This window comes from Colletotrichum truncatum (genome assembly GCF_014235925.2).
Source record: "Colletotrichum truncatum strain CMES1059 chromosome Unknown Contig_0003, whole genome shotgun sequence".
NCBI classification, from domain to species: domain Eukaryota; kingdom Fungi; phylum Ascomycota; class Sordariomycetes; order Glomerellales; family Glomerellaceae; genus Colletotrichum; species Colletotrichum truncatum.
This window is the reverse complement of record NW_027222400.1, coordinates 2,489,353-2,505,476: the sequence shown is the minus strand read 5'-3', so window position 1 is coordinate 2,505,476 and position 16,124 is coordinate 2,489,353. Positions and strand designations below refer to the sequence as shown.

Sequence of the window (16,124 nt, the reverse complement as noted above, 5' to 3'; positions counted from 1 at the left end):
TCTCTGCTATTACGGATATTTGCTCGTCTGGCACACGGTTACGGGCCTGCGAACCTTTTCTTGCTTTTTTTGAGCGTGTGGCCTGTTTGTTTCGCTTGCTGGTTTCCATCATCCATCCCCGCCAAATATCGCTTGTGGTGTGCCGTCTCTCCGAGCTAAGAATTCGAGATCCGTGCTGTTGGCTGTTGCAGGACGAAAGAGATAATAAACAGCTCGATCCATCCCCTCAGCGCATCTGGCCTTACGTACTTCTTCACACCTAAAACGTTCCCAGCAGCCTCTACTGCGTACTTCTGAGCTCATTTCATCTCCTGTGCCGTCACCGAACACCCCTCCATTCACACCCTAGCTCTCTGCCCAACCCATCTGTTAAAAACCTGGCACCAAGAAAAATAAACTGAGGCAGACGGGGGACCCATCTAAAAAAGAAAATAAACCAGAGACGGAAAAGCTTTCGGTCGCAGTCTGGGGCATCACCTAAAAAAAGGCTTAGGCCAGGCTCCCCTTTCTTTCAAACCAAGGTCCTGCGACGGCATTGACGTCCAGCAATCGCCTCTGCGCCTGGACTGCAAGTACGAGTTGTACATTAGCTTGCTGTCTCCAGAGCCTGTACTACCCCGCCATACGCGCGTTACGTCCAGCGGCCCTACAGCACTGCACCCGCCCCACTGGGAAGCTGGGCCTGCACCCTGCAAGCTACCCATTGGATCTGCTTTGCGCTTGGGGGCCAGCGGAGCCAAGGGTAAATTGATTATTACGTCGGGCCCCCTCCAGCTGGTGGCTGCAGCGCCGCCGCACGCTACCATAGTTACCTTACCTTACTCGCTTCAGGTCTGACGCCAGTCAGCTCCATTCATTACTTCGACCCTTTTGACGACGTTCACCCCTCTACCCCTTAAGCCCACGATATTTCTCTTTCTTTGACAAGTTTGGCACTGGACAGAGACAATCCACGACACATTGTCTGCTTCGCGGGCAGCTCGAATACCCTTAGAAAACCAGCGCCGATGGCTTCAACATCGCAAGATCAACCTCAGAATGGTGCTGCTGTAGACCCGGCCAAGGCCCCGGCTCCGGCTACCAGATCTGACCTTCAGCTTCCCGATCGCACAAAGAGCAACGTCTCTATCCCGCCGCCGGGCCAGTCTCTCACGGGCAAACAAGAGCATTGTATGCGCTTTCTGGTCATTCCCAACTTTGAGGCTTATGCTAACATTCCTCGCTTCCAGACCTCAAGCGAGAGCTGATTTCCGAGCAAGTCAAGTATGAAATTTCCGAGCTTAACTCTCCTACGGCGCTCAAGCGCTTCGGCGCCCCCTTTAAATCTGATGTGGGCGAGGTATCCCCGTTGGACTCGGAGCTCCCTATCCTGCGCTACATCTTTGTCCACCACGTTCGCGATTTTCCTTTCCTTGACAAGGCTAAGGAGAAAGAGTTTTGGCAAGATAAGCTGCAAGTGGTAAGTTGAGAAGGCTTCCCCCGCCTTCTGGGACACCCAGAAACCCCCGCCGGACCAGCTTGCGCTGACTCGTTACGCTCTTCCCTACCGTAGTTCTTAGAATCATTTGCGACCAAGAACATTTCGTCCTCTGAAGATAGACTTGAAGAGACCAAGAGACGCAAATTGGCCATAAAATGTCAGAAGCTCGTCGAGTTGATGATGGTGTCGGGCTGCAAGACCTCATCCGGCTTCGAGGAGAGGATACGCTTCTCCGAAATCGAGGTCGTCGACAGCAATGCCATTGACACTGGAGTCATGCACACCATGCCGGAAGGCAACTATATCAACGGCTGGGATGTCAACGTCGCTGCCGTGCGCATCACTACGGAGAGAAAGACTATTAGGACCCATAAGCATGCTGTAAGCGCCTACTGCACTGAAAGGTTTACATCGCACTAACATCGCCACTAGGAATTTATCATGCGCATTCATCGCAAGGGCGAACTCGAGTTCTTCATTGGTAGACGGTATGGCGACTTTGTAAAACTGCATAGGAGACTGCGTTTGGAATTGCCCGGGAAGGTTCTCCCTACATTGCCGAAGAAGAACAAAGCAGACACGACAACATCTGGCTTGTTCTCGTCCCTCACCGGCGGCGGATCTCCAAACTCATCGGCATCGTCAATTTCTTCTGTTTCAACTCAAATGACTGGTCTAGCAGTTGGCCAACCTAATGAACCCTCAAAGCTCTCAGTGAGAGGTACGTTTGTTTCTGTCTCAGCCGCTTTTTGTGTATTCTTTTTTAACAAACCCAGGGCACAAACGTGCAGGCTCTACAACCTCCGGCCGTAACTCACCCCGCGTGTCCACCGACAGCAGACCGAAAAGCCCGCTTCCTTTCCTCAAGAAGAACGAGCAGGTCACATTATGGCGGGAGAGTCAGCGAGTTTCACTCAGGGCTTTCTTGCGCTCTGTCCTTTCGAATCCCCAGATTGCGCAGACCAAGGCCATGGAGGAGTTTCTTACCAAGGACCCGATTACCCCGACCGATGCCGACATTGACGATATCGAACGGAGAAAGGCGGTGGATGAACTGCGCATGGAGGAGCAGAAGAAGTTTTACGAAATTGCACGCAAGCGTGCCGCGGAGCTCGACATTTACATGGAAGAGTGAGTAAGCCAAAAATGTTCTACTGACACAAGTGATTAACAGATACTAGGTTTCGTCAAGAGATTGTAGAGCGCAACGGTCTCACTTCGCTTTTCAAGGAAATCAAGGACAAGGAAACTATCCAGGACCTCAGCATCCAGTATCGAAAGTTTGCTGAATGGCTGCGGATAGAGGTTGCAGCGACTATCTATCACTTGTTCCTTGCCGAAGATAACTCGCCCGAGCTATTCGCCCAAGCCAAGAGGATCCACTCCCTCATCCCGTATACTGTCATGAAGAACGTTATCAGGATTGCCAACCCTGCGGCGGTCATGTCCGGAGTTTTGGATATCTTCCTTGCACAACCTTTCGGCACCCGTTCGCTCTTGCAGCGCATCTTCTCGCTGACCCTCAACGACGGCATCAGGAGCTTCCAAAAGTCCATTGACACGCTTGCTGATAAGATCGGTGACAATGTCCTGACAAAGAAGTTGAAGCTGTACACAGAGGCAGAAGAGCATATCAAGACTGCAATTCGGGAAGAGGCTGCTGCTGAAGACATCGACCTGATCGTTGTCATTTTGCGCTCAGAGTACCTCGAGCCTGCCCTTACCTCCGAACAAATTGGCCGGCTGTATAATGCCTATGTGGCCTTCAACAATGCGGTGGAGAACGTGGATGAAGAGTTGAAGCAGGGCGCCCAGCTTTTCTCGTACCTCAAGCAGTTCCTGAAGCTGTGCACAAGACAGCACGATAAGGCCATGATGTTGCAGCTAGTGGAGGAACCAGTCACGCTCCAGCTCTTCAGGGATCTCTTCACCATCTTCTACGAGCCACTTGTCCGGGTTTACAAGTCGGCGAACGTTTACAACAGTGTGACCGACTTTGCTGTATTTATTGATGATATGATTCAGGTGAGAAAATTTGCTGCGCAAGCGCAACTACATACTAACAAGCCCTCTAGGTCGTTGAGAAATGCCAAGAGCAGGACGCTTCGGCAGATCCTAATCAGACAGTGCAAGCGTTCATCGATCTCTGTCAGAGGCACGAGCACAACTTTTACAAGTTTGTCCACGAGGTTCACACGCACGATAACGGACTTTTCGATCAGTTGATGGGCTGGATAGAAGATATCCTAGAGTTCCTCCGAAAGGGACCCAAGAACGGCACCTTGAACATCAACGCATTGTTTGAGGGAGGCGTCAGCTCTGGTGTGGTCGACAAGGCTAAGGTTATCAACGAGGTCAACCAACTCATTGCCTGGCAAGAAGCAAGGAAGAAGTGGCACCATGACAAGACCCGTCAAAAGATGGCTGCCGAAGGCAACGGTGGCCCAGACCTTGTCCCTACCGGTTTTTCATCATCAGATTTTGGTCTCGATCAGCAAGACCTCCAGGATATGGCGTACGAGGACGATGCAGAGGACGAGGAAGACGCAGAGAAGGAAGACGAGCTCGACCCAATCGAAGCCGAGCGCCGACGTCGCGCCAAGAGACGCGACAGGCTTCGCCGGAGCGCTGGCGAACCGGTTAAGCCGCCAGTTTCTGAGATTCACAAACTCAAGGAGAACTTCCTCGTCATGTTGCGAGAGGTTCTCGCCGAGTAAATTTGAGAAGAAGCATTGTCTCCCGGCTACGGGACTTTGGATCAAACACGGGGGTTAAACGGGTCGGGCAACTGGGGGTATTAAGCCCCACGACACGGCGTATGTTACGGTTTATTGTTTACTATACCTCAATCACTGCAAAAGATTTATTAGTCGCATCACAAGTCGTCCAAAAATGTAACAAACCTCTTGCTGCCACCGAATGAGCAACGCATGTTGTGAGAGGAACCTGCTGTGGAGCATTGCGATTAATTGTTTTCCCATGTATATGTTAATCTCCAAATGCCTAAAATAGAGCATATCGATGATGCTACATAATGACCAGGTCCACACTAAAATAGAGTGTTATTGGGGAAAAGTTGCGTTCAAGGACCGCACCCTGTTTCTCGGTCGGTTATAGTAACAATCTTGGCAGCTCTGATATAGAAAGGACGGAACGGCAACAGGCCGGGGTGCTTTGCGCCGGTCACCAAAACCCCAAATAAGAAATCAATACCGGAACTTGATTTTTATAGTAAGTTGGCTTTCCGAAATCACGGTTGCCCAGTGGTCGTGATGGACCTAGATCGATGTTCATGGACAAATGTGTGCGCCACGAGTGTTGAATTACGGAAGTTCACGCTTGTATTCGCCATTGGGTATTGCAGTGATTTAAGAATCTATCTTCCGCTCTGAACTTGAGACGCTGAGTATCTCGACTATAGAGAAGTCTCGGAATATCTCGATCTACCTAATAAGATGCTCCTAGCATCTTGGAGCTGCTATATGGTAAGCTTTATATGTCTTGCGGGGGGCAAGTATATCAAATATCGATAGTTTTGGCATTTCAAGGCCGGATCATATGAATCGGTGATGGGTTTGAGCAGACGCTAGTAGGCATTCAGGAACCAAGGGCAATCGTGCAAGAAATATGTACAGGTTATTAACTATCATGCCAATACCACCAAGGAAGAGTGCTCACACGCGCCTAAATGCCTTGGGAGCATGCGTCTGAGAAACAAAACATTACCTTCCGACAGCAAAGCATTCTACTAGCAACTCAATGGTGACCGCTAACCCAAGCCACATCCAGCGGGCCGAGGTCGCTTGTCACGGCCGCCGACGTCTGTACCATATACAACTGCTGGTGATAGTACAGGCAAAAGCTGCCTTCTCTGAAGATATTTGATGTCCCGGCGTGCCAATAGGTAATGATGAACCTGCATAAAACGCTATTCAAAGTCCGCATCTCACACAAGCGAGGACGTCTCACTATGCCTAGGATGTTTGACATCGAGCCACATGTAGATGTCGCAAAAGAGGAAGCAAGTCGTGCTGCTATTTGATAGTCAGCTTCCTGGGCTGTACGGCTAGATAATTTCCTACTTAAGTTGACAGGACATGTCTTTCCAGCGAGGTAATGGCCTGTAGTGCTGATGGCTGGATGTATCGTGTGACCAACCATGAACTGGCACGCCAAACATTCGAGTGAAGACTTGGGACGGAGAACTTCAATGACTATCTAAGAGGGGGTACAAAATATCGTCGAGTTTACAATCCAAAATGGAGACTATTCGGTATCCACGGGACTGGAAACTTGAATCTCCGAGCAGATTCGGTCTTCATTTATTCTCAGCCAGTGCCAGAACGACAAGCACGCAAGATATGCGTCGCGTGATATGAGAACAGATTAAAGATGTTTGGACCTCAGCTTCTTGATTATGTGCTCGATGTATGATACAGATGTATCAAGTAGTTCACTGCATTTCCGAATCAAGGATCAAAGACAAAATCCATTGCGCTCAACGTTACTATCTACGACCTCTAAAGGTGAAGAAGGGGTATCTTCAAATCCAAACCTTACCAATGCCCGGCAGACCAACCCACCCAGTGTAATGGGATAACACTAATACTTTGAATACAGATCCATGATTCCTGCTTTGAATTCGGATATCTCCTCCCTCTGCACCCGGTTCCGGTTCTCCAAGCTCGTAACGCGGTCCTGCAGCTCTGCGATCCTCTCATCCTTCACCTTCAGCGCGGCCCGCACGCTCTCCCGACCCCTGGCGGCGCCCTTCGCCTTCATTGCGAATCGTCGCAGCACATCCTTCACATTTCTCATTGTTGCCTCATCCAGCCGCTGCCCCCTCAGGAGGGAGAGTACCTCGTCTGTAGGATCCAGCTGCTGCTCTTCCTCTTTAACTTGTGACGTGGGCGGTGGCGACAAGGACGGCCTGACGGTCATTGTTGAAGGTGAGCTGACGGTAGAAAAGGGTACACTGCTGGTATCTGCCCTGGCAGGGAGGTTATCCTCTCTTCGATACCTGGAATCGGGGAAGAGAGTTCGCGTAACCGTACCCGGCATGGTTGTGAATTCATCCGTCTCTCGCCTTACAGAAGGAGTAGCTGGCGCCGTGCTCCTCAATTTTTTGGCGCTTCGCTCCATGGCGTCGTTCATTTGCCTTTCTTCGTCCGAAGAGAGATTTTCCAGACCATAGTCGTCCTGTTCGTCATCGCTAAACTCAAAAAGAACCCTCTTCCTCTTCCCAGCCCTCGACGGTGTCTCTTCAGTATGCCTTGTCAGGTAATCTCCCATGGACTTTTGTCTAGGCGTGGACAGTGCTGGTGTAGGCAGGGAAGCAGGTGCAACAGCAGCAGAGTTCAGAGGCCTCGTCGCCGCCCTCGAGCCAGGTGTGAAAGTCTCGATCGCCGTTGCAGGCATAGCCTCTACCAAAGCACCATCCTCCGGCATAGGCGGTAACGTCAACGTGGAATCGCTTGCTCTGTTCTTTGCGTCTTCATCCCAGAGGAAGAAATTACACTTCCTTGCATCACAAGTGTAAAAGTATCTCCCCGTGTTGGGCCCCTTCTTCTTTACCTGGAAATGCTTGGCTTGCAATCGCGGCTCGCAGTTGCAGTACCAGTTCCCCTCGAGGTAGAGCCCGTCTAGCCGCTTCTTTTGCGACGAATCAGGTGGGCTGGTGTTGCCATATCGACCTGGAGAACGCCAGTTGCTGCTCTTGCTGCTGGAGGGCGATTTGTACATGAGACCTCTTCTGCCTCCGCGCGGAGTCCGGGGAAACCCCATTCTACTAGATTTATTGCAGCTGGTTGTGGTAGCGTAATGGACTTTAAGATGTGGATGGGTCCAGGGCAGGTGTCGGACCATGAGCTGCGAGGAGGGGATATTCTTTCTTTTTGAGATGACTTCAGAGACAGTATGATGGGTGTGATGTCAATCCTTGACGAATGTCAATCCACTTCTGCTCTGGGACGGCCGTTATTCGTATTTTCTATGCCACACAAGTGTTGCTTTGGCCAGCGTTTTATAGCCTGGGTGAACGCAGCGATGATGCCCCCCTTTATTTGGGCATGTTGAGATTCCTGGACAAGGAGAGTAGTCTATCGGGCTGGGTTCAAGAGACAGGTGAGGGGTTGTCTCGCTTATGCAACTGTAGCTGAGAATTGTCGGGGGCTGGGGGGAGCAGCCGTGTGGAGCTTGGGCCGGCATTCTGGTAACGTGGGACGGTTGGACGGGTAGATAACGCTGTGGCCCCGCCCTGCCGCGCGCTACCAGCTGTGATCCCTGTGGACATCACGGTACGAGGCAGACGGCCAGGCGGCTTTCCGAAGTGGATTTACATAGCCTTTCACGGTCTTGCCAAACCTTGAAATTCAGCAAGACAGGGCGGCCATATTAGTGAGACCTCCACAGTTATCAAAGACTCTGCCCATCAATCGCACTATTATGCATGAATCACCTGTCAGCCTCGATCTAGTGAGCGCCACTGGAAGATATGTTACCTCTCTGCTACAGCTGAATGCACTAGGTACATCACACGACTGGCTGGTTTGTTGGCAATTTACTTGGTATTAGAATGTACTTGAGCGAGCCTTCAAGGCTCGCTCTGAAGAGGTATGATCACATGAAATCTTGCCAACGCAGCTATAGACACCTATCCGCCCATATATGTAGCCTTCACCCGGCCCTTTCCCCTATGGAAAAATATACCCACCGAAACCCACCCTCACTATGTAACAATGCAACTGACCGCTCGCTATGCACGTTGTAGGCAGCCAATCTTAGCTGCTATGTTTTCCCTGTTTCTTTCATTACATCCCCATGGCTTAGAAGCAAGAGAAAAACGCGGGTATATGTAAGCCAAAACAGGACAAAGGAAATGAAACGGCAATCATAATCACAAGAGCCAAATACTTCCCGAGCTGCCAGTCCACAGCCCCAGTTAAACCTCGTAGAAATAGTCTTCATCTAGACCTTCTCGGCTAGGGACTACTCCGGCCCCCGGCAACGGGCCAGTATATGCAGCTTCTATTCTCACGTTCAGCAGTCTGATCTTGAGACCGAAATCGCTGACAAGATTGACTAGCTTATTCGTCTCGGCTGTAATTGGAGCCTGATTGAGAAGCATCAAAAGCCCATCGAGCCATTCCGACGCCAGGCTGTGGGTCAGAGGGTTGAGGGTTAAGATGGCATGCTCTTTGGCATCATTACCCTTGGCCGCCTCCACAGGGTTAAGATAGCTGAAAACAGTAATTTTGGTTGTTGACTTGACCGTTGTGGTGTTCTTGAACGTCGAGCTACTAGCCGCGCTGCGAGTCTCCTCATTGGGTGCTGAAACGTTCGACACCACGGAACTGATGGTGCTGAGGTCAATCTTCTCCGTCAGAATGTCTAAGCCGGGATCTTGTGTTGTCTGAGTCTCGAAGTCGGCGTAGTGAAGGTATCTTCTATTGTGCGACAGCTTGGCAAACCGCCAGGGTTTCGGTGTATATAGACGCCGCTTAGTCTCATCTCGTGGGTTGGTGTCTCGGCGTGGTAACGACTTGGAGAACCAAGAACCCTGGAGCAGACATCGAATCCTTTGCTCCTTCACGAACTGGAGAGCCTCTTGCCTCAAATCTTCTCGGACTTGATACAGATGCTGGCCCCATTGGTCTTCGAAAGACAACTCAAGAAGTTCCATCTGGAGCTCTCGTAACCTGGTGCAGTCGTACTCCAAAAGTTCATCCTCGACCTCTAATACGTCCTTGGTTCTGCTGGCTTGGCCGACAACTTGCTCGATGAGAATGCGAACAAGCTCTGCCACCTTCTCAAAATCTAATTGCTCCGCAGCGGTGGACTTCCACAAGCGGAAAAATGCTTGTAGGCCAGCGGTGTGCAACCTCGACCATTGTAAGAGGAGCGGGCGGAACAGCTTCTCATTATTCTTAATAGCATCCAAGCCTTGGTAGCCCTTGGAGTCCTCGATTTCCAGCTTCTCAACCTCAAAATGGTCGTAAAGAATCATGGTGACAGCCAAGCTTGCTCGGGCGACTGGACACCGCTCACTTCTAGGTTTTGTTGACTGTTCAAGCAAAAGCTTCTGGAAGCTATCCTCGTTTTTGCGCACATAATCGGTCAAGTCCATCATGCCCAGAAAGCCGGGAACGTCAAACTCTTGTGCGGGGCTTTCCGTCTCAAAGCCAAGTCTCCTCCACTTCTCGGGGTTGTGTCGACGGCTCCCCTTCTTGCCCTCGTTCAACTCGTCAATCCTCGAGTGGCCGTTGACCTGCTTCTCCGGGTTGCTAGCAAGGTGTAGACCTTTCAGTCCGCGTCGGTGCTCGGGGCGTTCGAGATCAACCCTCACCTCACGCCACCTCCTCAGCAGAACCTTCGTAAGCGACTGAAACTCTAGGAGAGGGTGCGCGAGATCCTGTAACGACGAGCTCTGCATGAGGTTATAGACCGCCTTGATCAGTCCCAGGTCCTGGAGGCGCTTGATGAATTTGGACCATTCTTCCATAGGTGGCATCCCCGCCCTGGTGTTACCTGTCCCACCATCACTTGAGACGGCGTCTCGAATCATGGCATTGATTAGCATGAGGGCGTTGGCGCAAAGCGCGTGGTCGGCGGAATGCAACTGGGCGATAACGAGCTCGAAGAACTGCGGGTAGACGGCAACTGCGGGCTTCAGAGCCCTAAAACCAAAGGAACCTGGGGTGCGGGGAGTGCTTGGCCGGCCGGAGGACTGCGAGTGAGCGACGAGGGCGACAAGGATCGACATGGCTCCACGCAGAATGTTGACCAAAGGGTTCGTGACGATCAATTCGACGATGCGCTCAACAAGGTCGCCCGAAGCGGTACCCTCGAATATTTCCCAGCCCATGTCTACCTCCAGCAGACGCGTCAAGCTCTGCAACGAGTACGCCAGCGTATTCCCTCCCGTGCTCATGATTAGACGGCGTAACACGACCAGTCCGCCAGAGGATATAAACACGTCTGCAAAGGCCGGGTCGTTTATAGAGGACTGCAGCTTGAAGACTGCCATTTTTCTGACGGCATCCTCGTCGCTCGCGAGACGCGATAGGAGTGCCGGAATATCTGCCTGGTCCATGGCGGCGGCGTTGACGTCGAAAGAGTGTAGAGGTGGGATCGAGAATGTGTAAGGAGCGTCGGCGCGAGTGCCAGATGTCGAGGGGAAGAGGGTCGTCAGCAGGGGAGGGGGAGGGTCGTGCTCAAATTCATGGCCCGTTGTCGTGCTGCGTTGTTAGGAGGGTCTTGATCAGGCTATATAAACAAAAGAGGCGTCTGGGGTATATCTCGTAGTAGTCTCGGGAGAAAGCCCGAGTGAAAATAGAACACGGGGCGGAATCTTCCTCCGCAGATCCTTCGCAGTGTAGGTGAAGGGAGCGGCGTCGATCAAGAATATAAAAAAAGAATTGAGAAAAGTCTGGGCACAGGGACGGAGAGTAGGGAACAAAAAAAAAAAAAAGGAGAGAGGTGTAAATGGTGAGGGCTGTCGAAGCAACAGACCAGCTGTTGGCTTTCGGTCCGCATTGGGACGCGCACGGGCGGGAAGTTTGCGCATGTCCTGCAGGAGGTGGGAAACCGCTGGTGCAGCCCGACTGGGAGGTACCCAGAAGCCCCCAGCAGTCCGTAACTGATTTGGGGGTTCACTCAGGGAACACATACCAATCATAGCCTACAAACAATGTTTGGCCCCGTTTTAATTTTGGGGGCTTCCAATGGTGGGCACTTGGGGAAATCTTGGCTTCGAGGCCGAGAGGACGGCGGGACTACGGCCACTGGCCGACTGGCTTGAATCGCTCACTAAGCCAGCGGTTTCACCATCCGTTCCCACCGGACGCGGCTGGTTTTCTATTGTATGGCGAAGGAACCTTAACAAAATTATCGACATTGAACTATACTTCCAGTGAAGGACTTTCGCGATTGACAGCTATGACCCTGTGGCTCGGACAATTTTGACTCTATTAGACAGGTCGTGACCATCAGACGAGTGAACTCTCATAGACGGGGAAAAAGGTCGGGGAGGAGGAAACGTCGCATGTGCGGAAGTTGAGATGTACGTAGCCAGTCTATGAAACCAACTCACCATATAGATTTGCCTCTATTTTGGTATCATTTATGTATGGGTTTTGTCTTCGTGGGAGAGGGAAAAAAAAAAAAAACGGTTCAAGCAGAGCCTAGTGTTTCAAAAATGCTCCTGGGAAGCAAACAGAATAAGTGAACGTTGCGACCGTTTCTGTCGACGATCTTGGCGAGATAGCGCTGTACCTGGTGACGGTTATTGGACTGCTCTAGCATCAATCGGAGACATATCTGTTGCCCATGACTGGTTGTAGAGACAATGATGTAAACAACCGTAAGGCTAGACTGGAATGGCTACCCCCAACAGAGCGCCTGTTCTAGATTCCCGACACCACAATACCAGTACGTACCTCCTGGTCCAGGGCCCAGACAGAACCATCTCGAATGCACCGCCACCCACAGCTTCAGCCTCACGATTAGTAATTTCTGTGGCACACGCAAGGCTACCTGAAATCTTCCTTCCGTCGCATCGCCATCGCGACAAGGATCCAAACGCATCAATTCAACGCGCCGCGCAAAATCCATTCAACGGCCAATTCTTCCCTTCCACATCAAACCTCCGAACCCAAGCACATACATCGGCAATAGTAACCCCAAAGCGTTTGATTCACCGCGAAAATGGCCAACTTTCTCGCCTCCATCTTCGGTACCGAGCTTGACAAGGTCAACTGCTCCTTCTATTTCAAGATCGGCGCCTGCCGCCACGGCGACCGTTGCTCGCGCAAGCACGTCAAGCCCAGCTACTCCCAGACGATTCTCATGCCCAACCTCTACCAAAACCCTGCTTATGACCCAAAGAACCGCATGAACCCTTCTCAGCTGCAGAATCACTTTGACGCCTTTTACGAAGATATCTGGTGCGAGCTTTGCAAGTACGGCGAGCTCGAGGAGCTGGTCGTCTGCGACAATAATAATGATCGTATGTGAATCTCACCCCTACTGTCTCTCTCTCTCTTTTTTTTCTCTTTTCTCTTTTTGGTCATCGTCATCTTCAAAGCGAACATAATGCTAACCACTCTGCACAGACCTTATAGGAAACGTATACGCACGCTTCAAGTACGAGGACTCTGCCCAAAAGGCATGTGACGACCTCAACTCCCGTTGGTATGCAGCTCGACCCATATACTGCGAGCTATCGCCCGTTACCGACTTCCGCGAGGCCTGCTGTCGCCTCAATTCGGGTGAGGGCTGTGTTCGCGGCGGGTTTTGCAATTTTATCCACCGCAAAAACCCCTCTGAGGACCTCGACCGCGACCTCACCCTCAGCACCAAGAAGTGGCTCAAGGAGCGCGGCCGTGACGAGAGATCCCCCTCCCGCTCCCCGACCCCAGAGCCCACGCGGCGCCGTTTCTAGGAGAGCGGTGGTGACATTAACGGCGAAGACGGCGGTGGCGGACGTGATGAGCGTGACGGCGACCGACGGAATCGAATGAACGGCAACGGTCGGGACCGAGCAAATGGCAGGAGGCTAGACGGTGGTATCCGCGATGCCGATCCAAATGGTACCCTTATCAGCCGTGGCCAAACAGACCCAAACCTATCGCGGACACGTAATACACGTCGAAGGAGTAGCAGCGGCGGCCCCATTCGCAGTAGAAGTCGCAATCGTGAACTGCTGCGGAACATGACCGAAGAGACAAATGGCTCGCGGTCGCGGTGCCGTAGGTAAAACATCCCGATTTCGATTTTGATACCCAACTCCCGAGGTCCTTCTTTTTCAGAGGGGGTTATTGAAATCAGGGCTGGGACGGTCAACCAAAAAAAGACAAGAAAAAAGAAACGGCGTTTGTGGCGTTCTGGCAATGGTTTATTATTACCACTACTATAGGACCCTTGTGAGGGCGGGGAGCATCATGTACACTTAGTTTTGTCACAATAAGGCTTTCTAATGAAGAGCTATTGATCATGTTGCTTCTATTCTGCTGCTGTTATTACTCAAAATTGTATTCTGAAATATTGTTTCTCTCCGCAGTTGAATGCCGTAATTGCTTATCCGCAAACGATGCTACATATCTACAAAGGTATCCCTTTTCTACCGTAACCCCGATTTTCGCCAGTGCACTGAATTGGATCTCCTTTCCTCTAGCCGGAGGTTTGCCTCCCATGACGAATGAAAGTGGTGACACGTTTACCAGACGCATACTTGAAAACTGTCTAGCTTACTCATGAGCGTCGTGGAAGCTGTCCTCGCTAGTGTCCGCCCGCTTCAACGACGGAACGGCCTTCTTCATGTCAGGGACAAAATCAATCAATGGGCCCTCACCCGGCTGAGTCCCTGTCTTGTTCAGCATACTCTGAATGTCCTTGGAGTCGCTCCGTGATTCTTGCGCAGTCGCAGTAGCTCCCGTTGGGGGCTGGACTGCCGGGGCAGATGCTGGGGCAGGTGCAGGCGGAGTGTTGTCTTGATCATCGCCAAAATCAATGAGATCATTGGCTCCTGCTTGAGGCTGGAGAGCTGGCTTCTCCGCAGCCGTAGCATGGTGAGGTGGGATCACGTTTGCACTGGGCGCTTTTTGGCCCTTGACTATCGGATAGATAGCCAAAATCTGCTCGGTTTGCTTCTCAGGAGTTGGTCCGTCACTGTCACCTGTCAACATTTTCGTCCTGCATTTGCGCTTCAAAACGAGGACTCACATTGTGGCGTTGATAATCCATTCGAGCTCTTCTTCACCTTCGTCTGGAGCACCAGGACCACCCTCGACTCTCCTGAAGAGTCTGGGGTGCCACTCTACGCCCTCTTGTGCTCTAAGGTCACGTTCTTCGCGTTGTCTGTCTTCTACCTTGGTCTTCTCATCCGTTGCGAGCTCATGGTTGCGGTCAATGACAGCTTGGGCAGTAGCTTGCCAAAGTCTTTGAGACTCGCGCTCATCCTGCTCCTCGATTGGTCGCACTAGTGGGCTGCTAGGTTTTGATCTCCTGGCATTGAAAAACATTTCCTTGTGACCCGTCTAGGATCCCGTCAGCAGCAAGATTCTGGTTCTAGAACGGTCTAGTTGCTTTACCTTTACGTCCTTGATAAACATCTCCTCACTCCAGAGTCCCGAGAGCTCATACAGAACCTCGCCAGTACTTTCTTGCTTGATGAAACCTCCAATAGCGTTGTAAGTGCCGCCTACCCATCCCTTGGTCTTGAAGTCGATGTCAGCAACCAAGTCGAGCTCCGGGCAGCGCACAAAGCTGTGGTCTCCTAGTTCGTACTTCATCTTTCCGAACAGGATACCCCGAGCGTACATGTTGGGCTGTGTCAGGATGCTTTGCTATCGTTAGCACTTAATCGCCCAAGGTAGCTATCGGCTGACCTACTATCTTTCGCCCTTAGTCTTGTCATTCCCTCTATTCAACAAAGAAAGAATAGCAGTGCCTTCCATCACGCTTGCAGCCGAGTTACCAAGGAACCTTGACCTCGGCTTCAGGGTACCGTCGACTCGGATGTGGTGTTCCGGAACCATGTAGAAGTAACTCGACTTGGGAGGGTGATGGGATGTTTGCTCTGAGATATAATAGGCTCTCGTATTGTCAGGCAGGTCCCAGTAGCAGGTGAATATCTCGCCGAGGATTGGGTTGAGGGGCTTCTTCACTCCTCTGAGCACATGTTAGCTACGTCTGCCTCGCGCCGGAGAGCTCGGAACTGGGAAGGACGTACGGTGGTCGGATATGCCAGCCACTGAGGTAGAATTTGACTACAGAAACGAATCGTAAAACGGGGTCGTCAATTTCGGGGATCGGAAGCAGCATCTCGGGGTGGCACATGAAACTATGCTGAGGGTTAGCTATGGAAGCTCCGGACTACAGACCCACGCCAAAAGTCACTAACTTTGTTATTCTCTCGAGCATGCTACGAGGCTCAAGAATAAAGGTCGGCAGAACGACACGGCTCAGATCGGCGCCCGGACGTAGCTGGGAGATGATGTGCATGAGCACTAGGCCCCGTGTTAGCCAAAGTGCATGCAAGAGGTCGCACGGGGGAGAGACAAGCAACGCGACATCTCAACTGGAATCATTACTGACCGTTGCCCTGATCAGGCTCGACCACAAGGGTGTCGTCATCTTCGGCGGCGGAGGTTCCCTTGCCCTCATCAACGCTGGAGCGATTGCTAGCTGTGGGATTCCCGAGCCAGGTCAGCATTGTTGGCGGCAACTTTTTTTGAGGCGCGCGCACGATGGGATTTCAGTCGTGGAGAGCGAGTGAGAGAGGTCGCTTGTCGGGTCCCGACGATAGAGTCTAAAGCCGGGCAGACTAGGTAACGAACAGGAGGGGGAAATAGAAATATGTAAAAGACTGCAAGAGTGGGCGTAGGAGGAATTTGTCGCTGTCTGTACGGTAATTACAAGAACAGCGCGCTGCGAGAGAAATTGACTGCTATCACATTGGGTTGGGTAGGCAGGTACGCTAGGGCTGGTAAGACTCACTGAGGCTGGACGCTCTAGACCGTCTTCCTGGCACATGGACCAAACCCATGACTGCGACTGGCTCGGTGGGTGCAGCGGTGCCCCTCAATATCACACTGCAGTGCGGTTTAGTTCCTCTGACCGCTATCGGGCTTATCGGCGCGTTACC

The 16,124-nt window shown here is 51.7% G+C and overlaps 5 protein-coding genes across 5 annotated transcripts; 2 read left to right on the top strand and 3 right to left on the bottom strand.

The window, feature by feature from the left end:
- Positions 1-1,007: 1,007 nt before the first annotated feature.
- Positions 1,008-4,197, top strand: CTRU02_205585 (px domain protein; the record flags this gene model as incomplete). Its single annotated transcript, XM_036727581.1, has 7 exons — positions 1,008-1,170; positions 1,230-1,459; positions 1,553-1,861; positions 1,913-2,201; positions 2,236-2,611; positions 2,662-3,505; positions 3,556-4,197. The coding sequence occupies 7 exons, from the start codon at positions 1,008-1,010 to the stop codon at positions 4,195-4,197; spliced, it is 2,853 nt and encodes a 950-aa protein (XP_036580537.1).
- Positions 4,198-6,082: 1,885 nt separating this feature from the next.
- Positions 6,083-7,264, bottom strand: CTRU02_205584 (px domain-containing protein; the record flags this gene model as incomplete). Its single annotated transcript, XM_036727580.2, has 1 exon — positions 6,083-7,264. One exon carries the CDS (start codon positions 7,262-7,264, stop codon positions 6,083-6,085), a length of 1,182 nt encoding a protein of 393 aa, XP_036580536.2.
- A 1,156-nt stretch (positions 7,265-8,420) lies between these two features.
- CTRU02_205583 (elmo ced-12 family protein) lies at positions 8,421-10,571 on the bottom strand (the record flags this gene model as incomplete). Its single annotated transcript, XM_036727579.1, has 1 exon — positions 8,421-10,571. The coding sequence occupies one exon, from the start codon at positions 10,569-10,571 to the stop codon at positions 8,421-8,423; it is 2,151 nt and encodes a 716-aa protein (XP_036580535.1).
- A 1,613-nt stretch (positions 10,572-12,184) lies between these two features.
- On the top strand, positions 12,185-12,920 carry CTRU02_205582 (uncharacterized protein; the record flags this gene model as incomplete). The annotated part of the gene is made up of 2 exons (XM_036727578.1): positions 12,185-12,485; positions 12,592-12,920. The coding sequence occupies 2 exons, from the start codon at positions 12,185-12,187 to the stop codon at positions 12,918-12,920; spliced, it is 630 nt and encodes a 209-aa protein (XP_036580534.1).
- Positions 12,921-13,725: 805 nt separating this feature from the next.
- Positions 13,726-16,025, bottom strand: CTRU02_205581 (oxysterol binding protein; the record flags this gene model as incomplete). Its single annotated transcript, XM_036727577.1, has 8 exons — positions 13,726-14,146; positions 14,201-14,514; positions 14,569-14,818; positions 14,870-15,148; positions 15,210-15,320; positions 15,381-15,486; positions 15,575-15,664; positions 15,977-16,025. 8 exons carry the CDS (start codon positions 16,023-16,025, stop codon positions 13,726-13,728), a joined length of 1,620 nt encoding a protein of 539 aa, XP_036580533.1.
- Between the last annotated feature and the right edge of the window lie 99 nt (positions 16,026-16,124).